The 17208-nt window shown below is 59.3% G+C and overlaps 5 protein-coding genes across 5 annotated transcripts; 4 read left to right on the top strand and 1 right to left on the bottom strand.

The window, feature by feature from the left end:
• Window positions 1-242: 242 nt before the first annotated feature.
• Window positions 243-7167, top strand: BO72DRAFT_516643 (putative polyketide synthase; the record flags this gene model as incomplete). Its single annotated transcript, XM_040949600.1, has 6 exons — window positions 243-535; window positions 655-934; window positions 990-1634; window positions 1704-2057; window positions 2142-7040; window positions 7123-7167. The coding sequence occupies 6 exons, from the start codon at window positions 243-245 to the stop codon at window positions 7165-7167; spliced, it is 6516 nt and encodes a 2171-aa protein (XP_040805602.1).
• Window positions 7168-8351: 1184 nt separating this feature from the next.
• Window positions 8352-10055, top strand: BO72DRAFT_492421 (uncharacterized protein; the record flags this gene model as incomplete). Its single annotated transcript, XM_040948291.1, has 1 exon — window positions 8352-10055. One exon carries the CDS (start codon window positions 8352-8354, stop codon window positions 10053-10055), a length of 1704 nt encoding a protein of 567 aa, XP_040805603.1.
• Window positions 10056-10680: 625 nt separating this feature from the next.
• On the bottom strand, window positions 10681-11211 carry BO72DRAFT_444558 (uncharacterized protein). Its single transcript, XM_040943848.1, has 2 exons — window positions 10876-11211; window positions 10681-10824 (listed from the first exon to the last, which is right to left on the bottom strand). Exon 1 carries the CDS (start codon window positions 11152-11154, stop codon window positions 10885-10887), a length of 270 nt encoding a protein of 89 aa, XP_040805604.1. The 5' UTR covers window positions 11155-11211; the 3' UTR covers window positions 10681-10824; window positions 10876-10884.
• A 1508-nt stretch (window positions 11212-12719) lies between these two features.
• On the top strand, window positions 12720-14831 carry BO72DRAFT_444559 (uncharacterized protein). Its single transcript, XM_040943849.1, has one exon. The coding sequence runs from the start codon at window positions 13122-13124 to the stop codon at window positions 14727-14729; it is 1608 nt and encodes a 535-aa protein (XP_040805605.1). The 5' UTR covers window positions 12720-13121; the 3' UTR covers window positions 14730-14831.
• A 1070-nt stretch (window positions 14832-15901) lies between these two features.
• BO72DRAFT_444560 (SDR family NAD(P)-dependent oxidoreductase) lies at window positions 15902-17132 on the top strand. The gene has a single exon (XM_040943850.1). It carries the CDS (start codon window positions 15967-15969, stop codon window positions 16858-16860), a length of 894 nt encoding a protein of 297 aa, XP_040805606.1. The 5' UTR covers window positions 15902-15966; the 3' UTR covers window positions 16861-17132.
• The last annotated feature ends 76 nt before the right edge of the window (window positions 17133-17208 follow it).

The following is a 17208-nucleotide window of genomic DNA, read 5'->3' on the forward strand; positions in this document are numbered from 1 at the left end:
ACTATAGCTCGAAGGGGAGGAGGCGATTTGTGATGTGACCGCGGACTCGAGGCTGTACAGCCTTGCTGTAACCTGTCCGGTGGGAGGTGTGCGCTAAGTAGACAAAAGGGGGAAGTAAACCCAGTACTTAGTGATAGAGCTGCATGGTTTGGCTTCTGCTGCTGCCATCCTAACATTGAGTATTTGCGTGAAATTCTAGTCTTTCTTTCTTTTTCTTTTTTCGATACCGTGTCTGTGCAGCCATGGAGCCACGCAGCAGAGACATCCTGGTCGTCGGAGACCAGAGTGTAGATCCCAACCCCTTTCTCGTGCATGCATTAGTCAAGAAGCCCACGCCGCTGCTGCAGGCCTTCCTGCGCGATGTCCAGCCCCTCCTGCGTCGGGAAATAGAGGGTCTGCCATATGGCACGCGCAGCCTGATCCCTGCCTTTGCATCGCTGCATGAACTCGTGGAACAGTACCAGCGCCAGGGGGTACATCTTGCCTCGCTGGATAGTGCCTTGACTTGTCTGGCTCAGTTTACTCATTTCATCGGGTGAGTCTTCGTTGACCCGTTTCCTTCAGCAGCGTTGTTGTCTTGTCTTTTGGGTTCTGCTACTTGCGGCCTTTCTTTGCCTGTACATCGAGCATCTCGCCGACGCTGACGCTGCACAGGGTCTGCGAAGAGAACCCCCGTGCATACCTCCAGCCGGGGACCTTGATTATCGGGACCTGCACTGGTCTGCTGGCTGCGTCGGCTATTGCCTCGTCGGACTCGCTGATCGCATTGATTCCGCTGGCTGTCGAGACGGTGCGCTTGGCATTTCGATTGGGGGCGACAGCAGCGAGAAAGGCAGAATCCCTGGAGGCCAGTCAGACGCCGTGGACCAGTCTAGTCACTGGGGTGGACTCAACGACGGTGTCGGTTGCAGTAGAGGAGTTCAACCAGACACAGGTGGGTGCATTCACTCTCTCAGCGTGCCAAGCAGCGAAGTCCTAACAGACATCAGGGACTGCGATCGTCGCATCGAGTCTACGTGAGCAGCGTAGCCACCAACAGCATCGCAGTCAGCGGCCCTCCATCCCTCCGAGCTCGCTTGTTTGAGGCATCGCCTCTGCTGCAGGGAGTACACCACCGCACACTTCCCATCCACGCTCCCTACCATGCCCCCCATCTCTTTGCAGCTGAGTCCGACATCCTCGATGCAGCCTCCATCGACATCCTCAACCGTTACCACCAGATTCACACCGTCTGCGGCTTCAACGCCTCCAGCACACGCTCAACTTCAGCCCTGTTCACAGAGTGCATCGACCGCATCCTACGAGAATGCATGGACTGGAACCAGCTGGTCACGGCCAGTCTGAACTCCCTAGCCCCGCTAAATGCTCCCTCCTATCGCATTCTCTCGCTAGGGCCCACACCACTGGGCAACGCGCTGGCCTCAGCGCTGAAGCACGAACAGCCCGCCGGTCTCAAACTGACATTAGAAGACCACGCCTCGTGGCTGGCAACCAACTCAGTACCGGCATACCTGAGCAGTAGCCCTGCGGGATGCAACATCGCCATCATTGGGATGGCGGGGCGGTTTCCCGATGCTGCGGACCACGAAGCCTTCTGGGAGCTGCTGGCGCAGGGGCTAGATGTGCATCGCAAGGTGGGTTCCAGCCCACCAAAACGCTACATCCATTCACCCTGTGCTCTGCTCCACCGCTAACAAACGTAGGTCCCCCCCGACCGGTTCGACGTCGACGCACACACCGACCCCAGTGGCAACGGCAAGAACAAATCCCACACGCCCTACGGCTGCTTCATCGAGGAGCCCGGCAAGTTCGACCCGCGCTTCTTCAACATGTCGCCGCGCGAGGCCAAGCAGACCGACCCGATGCAGCGACTGGCCATCACGACAGCCTACGAGGCCATGGAGTCGGCGGGGTTCGTGCTCAACCGCACCCCGACCACCCACGCCCACCGCGTGGGCACCTTCTACGGCCAGACCAGCGACGACTGGCGCGAGATCAACGCCGCCGAGAACATCGACACCTACTTCATCACCGGCGGTGTGCGCGCGTTCGGCCCGGTAAGTGCTTGCTTGCCCTGTGTCCCCTAATCCGAAAACATGCAAGATGACAGATCTGACTGGCTTGGTGTGGTGTTCGCGTAGGGCCGCATGAACTACCACTTCGGCTTCAGCGGGCCCAGCTTCAGCCTCGACACGGCCTGCTCGAGCAGCTTCGCCGCGATCCAGCTCGCATGCACCTCGCTGCGGGCTGGGGACTGCGACACGGTGTTCGCGGGGGGCATGAACGTGCTGACGAACCCGGACATCTTCGCGGGGCTGTCGAAGGGCCAGTTCCTGTCGAAGACGGGCTCGTGCAAGACGTACGACAACGCGGCGGACGGCTACTGCCGCGGCGACGGGGTGGTGACCGTGATCCTGAAGCGGGCCGAGGACGCGCTGCGCGAGAACGACCCCATCCTGGGGATCATCCGCGGCACCGCGACGAACCACAGCGCCGAGGCCGTCTCCATCACGCATCCGCACGCCGGGGCGCAGACCTATCTCTTCCAGAAGATCATGAGCGACGTCGGGGTCGACCCCCGCGAGGTCGACTACGTCGAGATGCACGGCACCGGCACCCAGGCCGGCGACGGCATCGAGATTCAGTCCGTCACCAACGTGTTCGCTCCCCCCGGACCCCACCAGCGGGGCCCCCGCCACCAGCCCCTGTATATCGGCTCCGCCAAGGCCAACATCGGCCACGGCGAGGCTGTGTCGGGTGTGTCGGCCCTCGTCAAGGTCCTGCTCATGTTCCAGAAGAACCTCATCCCGCCCCACTGCGGCATCAAGGGCGTCATCAACCAGGGCTTTCCCTCGGATCTGCAGGCCCGCGGGGTCCAGATCGCCTCGCGGCTCACCCCGTTCCCCAAGCCCGCCAAGGGGGGGAGACGGCGCATGGTCTTTGTGAACAACTTCAGCGCCGCCGGCGGCAACTCCGCCATGCTCGTGGAAGACGCCCCCGAGCGGCCAGTCGGCGCAGTTGACACGAGCAAGGCGGTATCAGCCGCCGTAGTCGCCGTATCTGCGAAGTCACTGGCCTCGTTCGGCAACAACGCTCGCAGTCTGCTGGCGTGGATCGAGCAGAACCCTGACGTGCAGCTGGCCGACCTGGCCTACACGACCACCGCGCGACGCAACCACTACACCTACCGCGTGGCCTTTGCCGTAGACAGCGTGGCCCAGCTCCGGCAGAAGCTGCAGACATACGTGGACCGTAACCCGTCGCCGCGCGCCCTGTCGCTCAGTCGGCCCCCGGCGGTAGCTTTCGTGTTCACCGGCCAAGGGGCGCAGTACGCGGGCATGGGCCAGGCCCTGTTTGCGGGATGCATCCCCTTCCGGAACCAGCTGCAGCAGCTGGACGAGCTGGCGACGGCGCAGGGCTTCCCCTCGTTTCTAGGCGTCATCGACGGTAGCCAGGCGGGGGATCTGACCGCGCAATCGCCGGTGGTCACTCAGCTGGCGTCTACGGCGCTGCAGATGGCGCTGGCGGATCTCTGGAAGTCGTGGGGGATCGTCCCCGCGGCGGTGCTCGGCCACTCGCTCGGCGAGTATGCCGCCCTGTACGCGGCGGGCGTGCTGTCGGCGATGGACGCGCTGTTCCTGGTGGGCCGGCGCGCGCAGCTGCTCGAGGCGGCGTGTGTGGCACACAGCCACGGCATGCTCGCGGTGCAGGGCGCCATCCCGGCCGCGGAGCTGCTGCGTCTCGTCGTCGTGGACGACGACGACAACGACGACAGCGATGCTGCCATCGGCGTGGCGTGTCTCAACTCAAAGACGGAGACGGTGCTGGCCGGCCCCGTCGAGGCGATCGCCCGCGCGAAGGAGACCTTGGCCGCGGCGCGTCCCGATCTCCGCTGCATCGCACTCAAGGTCCCCTTCGCCTTCCACTCGGCGCAGGTCGATCCCATCCTCGACGCGCTCGCCCAAGCGGCCGAGCCCATTGTCTTCCATCCGCCCCGCATCCCCATCTTGTCCCCCGTGTCGGCGAGTGTGATCGACCGCGCGGGCATCGTGGACCCGGCATATCTCACGCGCCACGCGCGCGAGCCCGTCAACTTCGTCGGCGCGCTACACACCGCCGCGACGCAGGGGGTGATCTCGCCGCAGACAGTGTGGCTGGAACTGGGGCCGCATCCCATCTGCTCGAGCATGGTGCAAAGCGCGCTGGGCCCCGACAGCGTGGTGTGCGCGGCGCTGCAGCGCAAGGAGAGCGGGTGGAAGGCGACGGCGACGGCGCTGTCGACGCTCTACCAGGCCGGGGTGCCGGTGGACTGGAACGAGGTGCACGCGGGGCTGGAGCAGACCAAGGGTGTGCAGGTGCTGCGCTTGCCCACGTACAGCTTCGACGAGAAGACCTACTGGCTGGACTACACCAACAACTGGACCCTGACCAAGGGCGAACGCCTGCCTGCATCGTCGGAGACAGTTCCAGCAGCCCCAGAGCCGCAGAGGTTCTCGACCACCTCCATCCAGCGCATCGTCTCGGAGACGGTCCAACCCGACGGCGGGGTGGAAGTCGTCGCCGAGGCGGATCTCCACGAGCCCAAGCTCAAGGCGGTCATCTCGGGCCATCGCGTGGGCGGCGCGCCGCTGTGTCCGTCGTCGCTGAACGCAGACATGGCCTTCACGCTTGCCAAGTACGCGTTTCAGCTGGGCCAGGCCCCTGAAGGAAGCGTGGAGGCGGAGCCGCACATGAACATCTGCAAGATGGAGTCATCGGCCCCGCTGATCCTGGACCTGCAGCGCGCCTCGCAGACGCTGACGATCCGGGGCGTCTTCGACCCCGTGCACCGCCGGTGCCAGGTCTCGTTCCACACGGGCACGCTGCAGCACGCGCAGTGCGAGGTGCGGTTCGAGGATGCGGCGCAGTGGGCGGCCGAGTTCCAGCGCCACGCGTTCCTCGTGCAGTCGCGGATCGACTCTCTGCAGCAGCGTGACCGGCCCGGAACGCACTCGCTCTACCGCGGCATGGCGTACAAGCTATTCACCGCGCTGGTCGACTACAGCCCCACCTTTCAGGGGATGGAGCAGGTGGCGCTGGACAGCGCGAATCTCGAGGCGACGGCGCGCGTGCGCCTGCAAACCACCCCGCATGACGGGGAGTTCCTGGTCAGTCCGTACCACACCGACAGCGTGGCGCATATCTCGGGCTTCGTGATGAATGCCACCGATGCCATTGACTCGGCGGCGCAGATCTACATCTCGCATGGCTGGGAGAGTATGCGCTTCGTACGGAGGCTCGAGGTCGGTCGCGAGTACCGCTCGTATGTCAAGATGTCGCCTGTGAGCGAGGGTAGTAAGATGGTCTCGGGGGATGTGTATGTCCTGGAGGGGCAGGAGATCATCGGCGTGGTCGGCGGGTTGCGGTTCCAGTGCGTGCCGCGCAAGTTGATGCTGACGCTGCTGGGGATCAAGGGCAGTCCGTCTGGTGGTGCACCTCAGCTGGGTTCTGCGAAGGTGACTGGTGCTGCTGCTGCTGCATCTTCAGTTGTACGCAAGGAGCCCAGCGCCCCAATCCAGCGCCGCAGCAGCCCGTCCAAACCAGCACCCCAACTGCCTACCCTGCCACCCCCCTCCGCATCGACTCTCCCCCGCGTGCTGGACATCATCGCCGCCGAGGTGGGCTGCGCCGTGTCCGAGCTGGGCGACAACATCCCCTTCGCGGATCTGGGCGTCGACTCGCTCATGTCGCTGTCCATCACGGCGCGGTTCCGCGAGGAGCTGGAAATCAACCTGGGGAACTCGATCTTCCAGGAGCTCAGCACGGTGGGGGAGCTGAAAGCGCACCTAGCCGACTCGAGCACCGCGCCGACCCCGCCGTTGACCGATTTTCCCTCTGACAAGGAGTCGTCCACCGAAGGGGAGCTGACCAAAGTGCACACGCCGGTGGAATCCGACGACGAGGCGGGGGTGCTCGTGCTGAGCGACAGCGAAGACGACGACACCCTCAGCCGGACGGGGATGATCATTCGGGCGACGATCGCCGAGGAGCTCGGGGTCGAGCTCAGCGAGGTCGGGGACACGGTCGACCTCTCGCAGATGGGGCTGGACTCGCTGATGAGCCTGGCAATCCTGGGGTCGCTGCGCGAGAAGACAGGGCTGACCTTCTCCCCGGACTTCCTGATCGAACACCCGACGGTCGAGGGGATGCTCGGCGCATTAGGGCTATCCCCATCCCCCGTTCCCAAGCCAGTACCAGAGCCAGCACCAGCCAGCACCAATCCAACACCCCCTAAGTCCCTCCCCCCCGCCCCAATTATCCTACTATCCGGCAACCCCAAAACCGCGACCCGCAAGCTCTTCCTCCTCCCCGACGGCTCCGGCGCCGCCTTCTCCTACGCGACGATCCCGGCCTTGGACGACACCACCGCCGTCTACGCGATGAACAGCCCGTTCATGCGGGACCCGCACAACTTCACCGTCAGCGTCCCCGACGTGACGACCCAGTACCTCCACGCCATCAAGTCCCGACAACCCTCGGGCCCGTATCTGCTGGGCGGGTGGTCCGCCGGCGGGGTGATGGCGTACGAGCTGACGCGCCAGCTGCTGGCGCGGGGCGAGGTCGTCGAGAAGCTCGTTCTCATCGACAGCCCCTTTCCCGTCGGCCTTGAGGCCCTGCCCCCCGTGTTCCACGAGTTCTGTAATCGTATTGGTCTGTTAGGTGATGGGCAGACGAAAACGCCGGAGTGGTTGCTCCCCCATTTCCGGGCGACGGTAACTCAACTCACGGCTTATTCGGAGGAGTTGGCCCGGAAAATGCCGGTAGATGTGAGGAGGATGCCGGCGACGACGGTGATTTGGGCCCGGGATGGGGTCGTCAAGAATCCGGGGGATCCGGAACCTCAGTGGGAGAAGGGGGTGCGAATGCCGAACAGTATGGCATGGTTGTGTGGGAATCGGCTCGATTTGGGGGAGAATGGGTGGGAGGCACTTGTTGGGAGGGGAAAGGTACGGTGTGTGAGTATGGAGGGGAATCATTTCACGATGATGAGAGAGCCGTTGGTGAGTTTCCTTTTCTTTTCTTCCTTTCTCGTTGTGGTTGATTCTGGATGGGAAGTGATTGCTGACTTGCTTTTCGGGATAGGCTGCTGAGGTGGGGAGGTTGGTCAAGGAAGCGCTGGATGTGTAGAGGGTGGATTTGCTGGGGCTTTGCGATGGGAGGAGTGGTTTTCTGACTTGATGTCTTGCCTGTGACCGATTGTTTTGTTCTGAGTATAGTGGTTTTTCTAGAATTGTAAAGGTTAGTTTGTGCAATAGATTATTTGGGTGCTCTTTAACGGTACAGACGCTTACCTTGCCAGCAACTGAATTCGCACTTCTCTGAAAATATCAGATATCGCAACAGTTCATACATAATTTCAGAAGTTCTGTTCCATAAGACCTGTTGAGAATATTCCTGTCTCGCTTCTGGCTTGTGTAACTGTAACAGGTTTCACCTTGACAACAGTGTTGATGTTCCAGGGCAGCCGACCGACGGACTTCTGAGACCAAGAAAGTGGTCTGTCTGAAAGCGCGGATGTTAGGCTTTGACTATCTAGATGATAAGAATTGATAATCGGAGAAAATTTGTATACCTTACTGTTTTCTGTCTGCAGCAGCCGATTTTGCACGGTGTCGATAGCCCCGACGTAGCTCGTGTATACAGGCAGTGACCAGAGGCACGATCAAGAAGATAATGGTAGCAGCAGTAGATAAAAAACCTGTCGCAGTACAAAGAGCCTTAAGCTCTTCTTGTAATGGTGTGCAAAGTAGATAAGGGAAGAGTTGTCTTTGATATCTGCCCAGCTCACCTCACCCTGTGGATCACATGCGCACCAGAGTACGCGTCTGTTCAATTTTCTAGATCCTAAGTCCAATTTCTGAAAGAATGTTGCGCCATAAGAAAGGCAATAGCCAGACAATAATAGAAAGATGCATTACTAGATGATAGCTGTGTATGTAAAGGCCAGTTGCTGCAGACACAGCAGGTGATGTTACGTGCAGTGGTGATAGTGCCGGTAGAAACCGCCTTGATAACAGCCCAATTTGGATCAACTGTTTCAAAGTGAATGTGAGAGAGGTTCGCTAGGCGACCAGAATCACTCAGAACGATGCCTACTGACATATGTGAAAATCAACTTACACATATAACACAGTCTGATATCTGCCTTCCTGGAGCGTTCTCTTCCTCCCATCTTCCAACAACCAATCACCACACACCCCGTCCATCGATATTGCGTTGACCTGTTTGTTCCAGTAATAGGTTATCTCCAAAACTGTCATCTGTTTCTGTTCCTTAGCTGATGGTATCGAACCTCTAGCTCAGACGTCACCATGGAGCCCCCTGTTCACCCTCAGGCGCCGCGCGAGCCGGGGTTACCTGCCGACGAAGAGATCGCCAACTTCAACCTGACAGACGTATACGCAGTCCTGTCGAAAATCGAGAGCACCGACCAATACATCGTGGCGTGGGAGGCCGCAGCTGGCAAAGGCTCCGCGGCGAACATGCGACACCGCGAAGGCCGCCGACTGCGGTACAAGCTGGACGACAAACGCAAGGTGCTGCGCGCGGCCGCCAACGAACTGTCGAGGGACCAGATCCGGCGGCTCACCATCCTCGAGATGCCCCCGGAGGTGCTGCTCAAGGCCTTTGAGTACTTCCGCCATCCTGGCGTGGAACCCGGGCTGGTCGGGTGGTCGTGGCCGGAGCTCAACGCCAACGAGCACTCGTACCAGCGCGAGCGGCAGAACCTCTGCGACGCGCGGCTGGTCTGTCGGGCGTTCGAAGCGTGTGCCTCGCCCATCCTGTTCTCCTTTGTCGCGGTGAGCCTGTCGCAGGCATCGCTCGACCGGTTCGTCGCCCTCTCCCGCTGCCCCGGCCTGGCGCGCGCGGTGCGTGGCGTGCTGATCAGACTGCCCTACCGACCCCCCGAGCTCGCCGCCGACTTTGTCCGGTTCTATCAACATCGCTCGAGGCTCGAACCGTATGCTCACCTGGCCGGTCTGACGATGCCGGAGCATCGCGCCGCGTTCCTCCGGGCCCATGCGGGGTATGGCCGCGCGCACGAGGAACAACACCAGCTGATCGCCAGCGGTGACTTTGTGCGAACGGTGACCCAATCGGTGGGGGGAATGCCCAACGTCATCACGCTGGGAGTGACGGATCGCGAGAATACCATCATGGATTACGCACGCTACGTGGAGTATGCGAAGGAAGGCCAGCCCGAGCCCGGCCACCTGCACACGCGCCTCCTCGATCCTCTGCCCTGGAGACACACCGAGCACCCGCCGGCAAGGATCCTCTTCGAGCTCCCCGTCGCCCTCCAAGCCACCGGCTGTGCGCTGCAGCACGTCTCCCTCGACTCGCTGCGACTCGTCGACGCATTCCCGTCCGCCACCGGCCCCGACCTGGGCACCCTGGATTCCTTCTCCCAGCTCCGCGCCGCCTGCCAGGACCTCCGCAGCGTCAGCATCGGCGATCCGAACGAGTGGTGGGCGGGCAGCCGCGGGGAGCTCCTGGCCTTCGACCGGGCGGCGGCGACCGAGTACCTCCACGCGCTGCTGTCCAGCCGGCGTGTCGAGCGCGTGCAGATCGCCCTGCGGCCGATGCTGGGCCCGGATTCCCAGTCCTTCGCCCACGAGTTCGATGTCGGCCCGCTGGTCCGCCGCGTGCAGTGGCCGTGTCTCCGCGAGCTGTCCCTGATGTGTGTGGTGATGGCGGAGGACGACCTGCGGGAGTTGCTCGCGCACCTGGAGAGCTCCTCCCTGCAGCGAATCAGCCTGGCCTACGTCCACTTCCGCGCCGGCAGCTGGCCCGATCTCCTCGACACCTGGCGTGAGGCCGTGCGCGAGAATCGCTACCGCCACCCGCTCCGCATCACTTTCAACTCCCCGTCCGAGCGTGAGAAGAGCTACGACTACGCGTTCACCTGGCAGCGGGCGGCCATGTACGTCGTGGGGGCGCCCGGCGTGTTCAGTAACCCTTTTCGACCCCGTAATGCATGGACGAAGATTGATAGCGCAGAGGATAGTGAGTAGTCGTTGATGTTTTGAGGCGTGTTGCTGGTTGGAATGGGGAGGAACTGTCTCAAATCTGCACTTTTGCGTTCGGTGGTCATGGCCGTTCTATGCATGTCGATAACTCCTGGTCCGGACAGCTGCCATGCTTGCTGGATCTGTCCGCAAGGCCTTGGGGAGTGTTCAGGCTAGTGGCACAAATCTCTTTTGTATCTAAAGAAGGTAATCAGAATCGTACAGTCGTCACCTTCAAACCCCTCTTAAAATATTTGGCAGTCTTCCATAAGACAGTCTCACGGTAAGGGAGCAGCTGATTCCACATCGATCTTGTGAACCGTACCAAGAAAGCACCAACCAACTACAGTCATGGATATGAACGCAGGGATGAGAAACTGTAGAGGTGCGTGCTATTGGCTACGAGCTCGCCATACATCTACCTCCAGGCTGTGTTAAACCTGCACTTATTCAGACAAAACAGTTACCTCCATTCGATAACACCCACAGAATTGGACAGTTGTAGACACTAAATCAAGCCTCCAGCGACGCATAGTAAACTAATAGATTATGACATAATTCAAGTCTGTGCAAAGAAAAAGAAAAGAAACAAATTCCCAATTTTATTCACAAAGGCATCACCATTAGATATAGATTTAGCCCAAAAAAAGAGGGAAAGAAAAAGCAAAGGAAAAAAAGACAAACATTTTTGTCAAGGACAAAACTACAGCCTCGCCGCCAGCACCGTAGACCCCTCTCCCACAACACCTATATCTCCATCTGGTCCTTCCCACATCTGGAATGTATCAGCTCCGAAATCCCTGCTTCAGCCACCGACCCAACTCACCAGCAAGCCTCACTTCGGGACACTGCAATACCAGTAACTCGCACCGGCATGAACAACCCGGGACTCACACTTGGTCTTATGGGGACAGTCGCAGATCCAGATGAGCTTAGGGGTCTTGACCTGACACAGCGCGCCCAGCCCGCCGCAGTAATGCTTCTCGTCGGCGGGGAAAGAGGTAGAGGCCTCCTCGTCGTCCTCGAGGATTTGAATCTGGAGCGGGTTGGCGAGGATGCAGGTGAGGAAGGTGGGGAGGAGAAGGAGGGGGGCTGAAAGTCTCATTTTGTTTGATGGGATGGAGCTCCAGTACGATACAGTGTGCTTGGAAGAGGAATAGTCTACTAGGAAGTGTTGAAGGGTAGAGGTGGATAGTCGGGCAATGTCTGAAATTTATGTTCAAAGCTCATGATCCATAGCTCAGGGTGAGCAAGCGCAACCAGACTACAGAAAGAGTTGCGTCCATGATGCTTCTTAGTCACATTCGTCCCACCGTGAGGATTGCTTATTTTGTCATACATGGGTTATCCCAGATCCTGCCCGTTGAGAGCGGAGATTTAAAACACTATCAAAAGCCGTTCAGGATAAATAAGCATCGGATCCGCTCTGCCGATTGCCATCTTGTCGGGGCTTGGTTAAATGCTAGAAAATGCTAGAAAATGCTAGAAAACACACAGACCCGACGATCGTCACCCCGGTTGACCCGGTAAGTTGGCCCACGGTGAGGATGTCCGAATGCTGACCCCCCACACCCTACGGAGCAATAATTGACGATGGTCATGCGGCTGACGACACATGCTGCCCTGTATGACATGGGACATGGCTTGGGATGCTCGATCTGCCGCGTCAAGGTCCTAGCTTGCAGATCCGTACGGGAGAGCTAGGGCCAAGATTTCGGATTTGGCATTGTGAGCCAAGAGAGCTCAAGAATCACGTTACATGATTAAGCTTATCGAGGTAGTGATCGCCTGCTTCAAGGATACCCTCGAAGAGCGACAATCTAGCAGACTTACTACCATCATCAGCGTCAGCATTGCCACAAGGGAATTGTGTGGTGGTCAAAAGATCGTGAGACAGAGATGGTCATATTGCGGGCGCAGCAATGGGTGGAGCATCACAATATACGCCTGGGGTCCACTGTTCGTGTCAAAGGCTCATCCCGACCTTCGTGCCAGCTGGACTGAGACAGGTTCGGGCTTGGCTGGGTGATTGTCTGCAGAGGACTGGCAAGGAAAAGTGACAGGAGAAGTGACAGGCCTCCAATGTGTGAGACCGTGTGAGACACGGCATCCTTCGGAAATTCCGGGCCACCGCTCACATTGGATCAGTTCTGCCGGGGCGATAAGCGATAACCAAACCAAAACTGCAAGTGGTCGTATAATTGGCTCGGGAAGATTGGCCCATTTGGATGTTCGCCCCACGTCCGACTGTCCGTCCGTCGCCATTCCCGCCTGCAATGGCAAATCACACAGAAATCGATTGTAGAGAACCTCCCGCCGTGGTTGGGGTTGCCAACGCATTGGATTGGCTGTGATAACGCTGCTGTGCAGGTAGTCGTGGCTGCACCTTGACCATAATGTCCATCATTCCCATCTCCCATCCACCAATCGGTAAACTAATATTCCGATCAATTTAACCTGGAATGACCGCATTCATCGGCCAACCAGCTGCCAAAACCCCTGAAAATAGCATGGAGGCACGCGACTCCAGTCGAGGCTTGGCCTTGCTGAGCGCGAGCTTAGCAGTCTAATGGGAATCTGTGGCCCCCCACTTCCAATATGAGTGAGCGAGCGGGTGCAATACGAGGTTTAAGACACCCCTAAACTCCCGTGCACTATGATAAGTTACTACTTACTAGTCTATCGTGTTCTTAGGGCTGGACCTGGTTTGCTCAGATTTTGCTCGACCCACCGCAAATCTCCCAGCAGCGCCGCTCGGGAAAAGCCTCAGCACTTCAGCCCTAATTTAGTGCTGATTGAATTCCAGAGATCAGCTGTCTGCGGGCCCCCCTATTGGCTTTGGCTGTGATCGCATTCAAGGAATAAGTAGACCCCAGGCCCCATGGCCCCCCTGGTTCAACAATGCAATGGATCGACACCAGCCCTGAAAGGCTTGAAGGGCAACGTCACCTTCCCTGAGCCCCCCTCTTTCTCCCAGGCAGAAACAATCCGGTCTCTCGGACCGAAGCAGACGCGCCTGCGCACAAGTACCCGTTGCCCGCCCATGCGTTTCCGACCTGCAGCCTCATCAAGATGCTGGCGTGGTCAGAGCCCAAGCTGCTGCTGTCGCAGAAGATGAGTCTCCTAACGACGACGCTGCTCAACCCCCGCAACTTCCGACTCGTCATCGCCGCTTTGGCAACGACCTGCATTCTCTCCGTCCTGCTCTTCTTCCCCCCGGGGTCCCAGATCTCCACCACTTCCCTGGACGTCAAACCAGCAGCGGGGACATCAGCCCTCCAAACCAGCGCCGTCCCCTCGACCTCCACCGTCGCCGACCTCACGCCGGCCGAAACCGCCCTCCTCACCGACCTGACGCAGTACTTTACCGACCACCCGATCCAGAAGCCCTACAAGGAGAAATACGGCGAACTAGGCCGCCGGCTGCGCATCGTGCGGGACTGGCTGACCCTGGCCCAGCAAGCCAGCAACAACCCGACCACGCGCGCCGTCTACGCCGACGCCGTCGAACAAGTGGCCCGCGCGCAGTTCCCCTTCCTCACGCACCCCGCCAACCCCACCACGAGCACCCAACCCATCGCGCACCTCCGCGCGAGCTTCGAGCCCCAAAGCGCGGGGATCGTCATCCCGACCAGCGACAAGACCGTGCGGTACGCGGCGCACCTGATCGGGGCGCTGCGGACGGTGCTGCACTCGACGCTGCCGATCCAAGTCGTCTACGCGGGCGACACCGACCTCTCGCCCGCCCACCGGGGCCTCCTCGCCACGCTGGCCGGGCCCGACCCCGCCGCCGCCCCAGCGATCGAATTCCTCGACATCCTGACCGTCTTCGACGACGCGACCCTCCAGCTCCGGACCGGCGGGTGGGCGATCAAAGCGTTCGCGGCGCTGGGCTCGCGGTTCGAGACGGTGATCCTGGCGGACGCGGACGCGGTGTTCCTGCAGCGGCCGGAGGTGCTGCTGGGGCACGAGGCCGTGCGGCAGCGCGGGGCGCTGCTGTTCCACGACCGGCTGCTGTGGCCGCACGCGTTCGCGGGGCGGCACGCGTGGTGGCACGACCAGATCCGGCGGCCGAGCGGGGCGCTGAACGCCTCGCGCGTGTGGACGGAGGAGTACGCCGAGGAAGGGGATTCCGGGCTGGTGGTGCTGGACAAGGGCCGCGTGGATGTGTTGGTCGGCCTGCTGCATGTCTGCTGGCAGAACTCGTTCGAGGTGCGCGAGGAGACCACGTACAAGATCACCTATGGCGACAAGGAGAGTTGGTGGTTTGGGTTGGAGGTGGCGGGCGCGGAGTATGCGTTCTCGCCGCACTATGGGGGGATTGTCGGGTGGGAGAGGGAGGACGAAGTGGATGAGTCGGGGGTCGTGGTGCCAGGGACTGGTGGCGGTGGGGTGTGCAGTTTTGTGATCGCCCATGTCGATGCCAGGGATCGCTTGCTGTGGTATAATGGCAGTCTGTTGAAGAATAAGGGCCAGCCCGGCATGGAGAATGAGTATCAGGTGCCGGAGAAGTGGATGATCGATGCGGACTGGATCAAGGGGGAGCGGAAGCAGGATCAGAGCTGTATGGTCAATGGGGTTGTTAGGGATTTGACGGACGAGGAGAAGGGGATCTTGGCGAGGTCGATTGAATTGGCCAAGTCGTTGGATGGGTTGGTGCAGCCGGTGCAGCCGGGATGAGAGACACAGGTTGAGGTTGATGGGGACTATGATACATATACATATACATATATCAAGATTTGCTTGTACATATAGATGATATCCAATACATTTTTACTTCTGTGATACTCTGCTCGGATGTTATGAGCACAATGGACAGATTTACTCTACATAGTGGTGGTTGGAATACGAGGCGATGAGTGAATGCTGCTGAGGCGAGCGCAGGAAGGAAAAAAGTCGGACGAGAATCGGGGGCGAGGGGGGTGGGGGGGGGTTTATACTCCGGGCGTTGTCGCGCACCTTCCTGATTCAGCCTGTGTAGGTCTGTGGAGGTACAGCAACACTCCTGCCCAACTTGGCCATCTTGAAGGACACCGTGGACAAGAATGACTGACAGCCACTGCTACTGCTAGGCAATCCAGGTCACTGTCATTTGTCGCAGACCGGATCAATGTCATTTCGGCCGGAATTACCCGGTCTTTGATGGTGGGGACTCAATGCAGCGACCATGGGCTCACCGAGATTTTTGCGACCGGGTCTAGACTCATGGACGGCTGGCGAATGGAAAACCCGGCAAAGATGCTTTGAGCATCTTTTCACCGCCTGCGTGTTTCTGCCGCTGCGGCAAGTTTCTTATTGCACGGAACCGTCATGTAGCCCCAGCATGAGGGTGAAGACCACTTTACTCATTCTTGTGGTTATTGTATCCGATGTTAGGGATAATCTGCCACTGAGATCGGATCTTAGACGAATATACATTGATTGGGGTCTTCCTACTACTAGTATAGCGTAATAAGCATATGTGCGGGGTAGTACACGTACTACTCGTGCAGGAACAGATACATATTGACAGTCCAACAGCGGCTGACACCGGGAACGAGACTTTCGTCTCTGATCCATCGTCTCTCTCACATCCGAGTCAAACCTACTGGGTATGAATTCAAAATAGTACAGCAATCCTTGCAGATCAACACAGAACATCCTGAGGTTCCATGTAAAGCAATTGCATTCGTGAACCAGAACGTGCAGTAACTACTATGTGGAATCTTATGCTATGCTACTGTGCACTATGCTATGCATGTCAGACGGCGATAAACACGCTTATCACCGGGTGATCGCCGTCAGCAACCCCGCAATCAAGTAAACAACTGATGAGTAGCGTACAACTTGTCATTTAACTTATAACCATCTCACCCTCCCTCACGGAGCTCCCCAAACACCATAACCATACACCGAGAAACATCAAACATCAAACATCATGACAGCCCCACCCTCCGTCTTCCGCCCCGGGGCCACAGCCCTCATCACCGGCGCCGCCTCCGGGATCGGCTTCGCGACCGCGCAACACTGCCACCAGCAGGGGATGAACCTGATCCTGGTGGACATCGACCCCGCCAAGCTGACCGAGGCCGCCAACGCGCTGGACCAGCCCCAATCGACCACCAAAATCCACACCTTCGTCCTCGACGTGTCCCAGCAAGCAGCCTGGGAGCGCCTCAAGCCGACCATCCACCACCTCTACCCGGACGGCATCGACCTCCTCATGCTCAACGCGGGGCGCCTCGCCCGACCAGCCCCCGGCAAAACCCCCTGGCAGGACCCGAGTTACTTCGAGACGACCTTCGCGACCAACACCTTCGGCTACACGAACGGACTGGCCGCCTTCCTCGACAGCGTCACCACCACCACCACCACCACACCAAACCAAAACCCCCGCGCGATCATCCTCACCGGCTCCAAGCAAGGCATCACCAACCCCCCCGGCAACCCGGCGTACAACGCCTCCAAGAGCGCCGTCAAGACCATCGCCGAGCATCTCGCATTCGACCTCCACAGAACCCACCCGCAGGTCGGCGTGCATCTGCTCGTGCCCGGCTGGGTGTACACCGGCATGATGCAGACGCATTTCCCCACCAAGCCGGCCGGGTGCTGGACGCCCCAGGAGACGGTCGCGTTCATGGTGCGCCGGATGGCCGCCGGGAGTTTCTATATCATCTGCCCCGATAACGAGGTCAGCGAGGAGTTGGATAAAAAACGCATTGCCTGGGCCTGTGGGGATGTGGTGCATGATCGGCCGGCGTTGACGCGGTGGCGCGAGGATTGGAAGGAGCGGGCCGCGAAGGGGATCGAGGAGTTGGATGTGTCGAAGTAGGTCGTGCCGTTGGTTGAGGAGGTGTAAGGTGTAAGGTGTAAGGTGTAAGGTGTAAGGGTGTGGGAAGATGAAGGTGGGGTATATTGGTGTGTAGGGCGAGGATAGGCGGGGTGACAGTGTTGAACGACTAGTTCAAACAAATGTGGATGCAACTCATGGCACTACCTACCTATTACCTACCTATGCATGTTATGCGCAGTGGTATGAGTTTAGTTCCACTGGATCGTGCACTTTCATTGGTCGCATACAACTACTAGTCAGCAGCATCATGCACACAATTCTCATGCACATCGAGATCTACAAATTCTAAGTGGCAAGCTAGTGGCGAATCCACCACCCCAGCGCACT

This window comes from Aspergillus fijiensis (assembly GCF_003184825.1).
Source record: "Aspergillus fijiensis CBS 313.89 unplaced genomic scaffold BO72scaffold_5, whole genome shotgun sequence".
Lineage (NCBI taxonomy): Eukaryota > Fungi > Ascomycota > Eurotiomycetes > Eurotiales > Aspergillaceae > Aspergillus > Aspergillus fijiensis.

What these genes read in the sequence shown, in the direction of transcription:
- BO72DRAFT_444560 (XM_040943850.1), top strand. Translation starts at nt 15,967, where the DNA reads ATGACAGCCCCACCCTCCGTCTTCCGCCCCGGGGCCACAGCCCTCATC.
- BO72DRAFT_444559 (XM_040943849.1), top strand. Translation starts at nt 13,122, where the DNA reads ATGCTGGCGTGGTCAGAGCCCAAGCTGCTGCTGTCGCAGAAGATGAGT.
- BO72DRAFT_444558 (XM_040943848.1), bottom strand. Translation starts at nt 11,154, where the DNA reads ATGAGACTTTCAGCCCCCCTCCTTCTCCTCCCCACCTTCCTCACCTGC.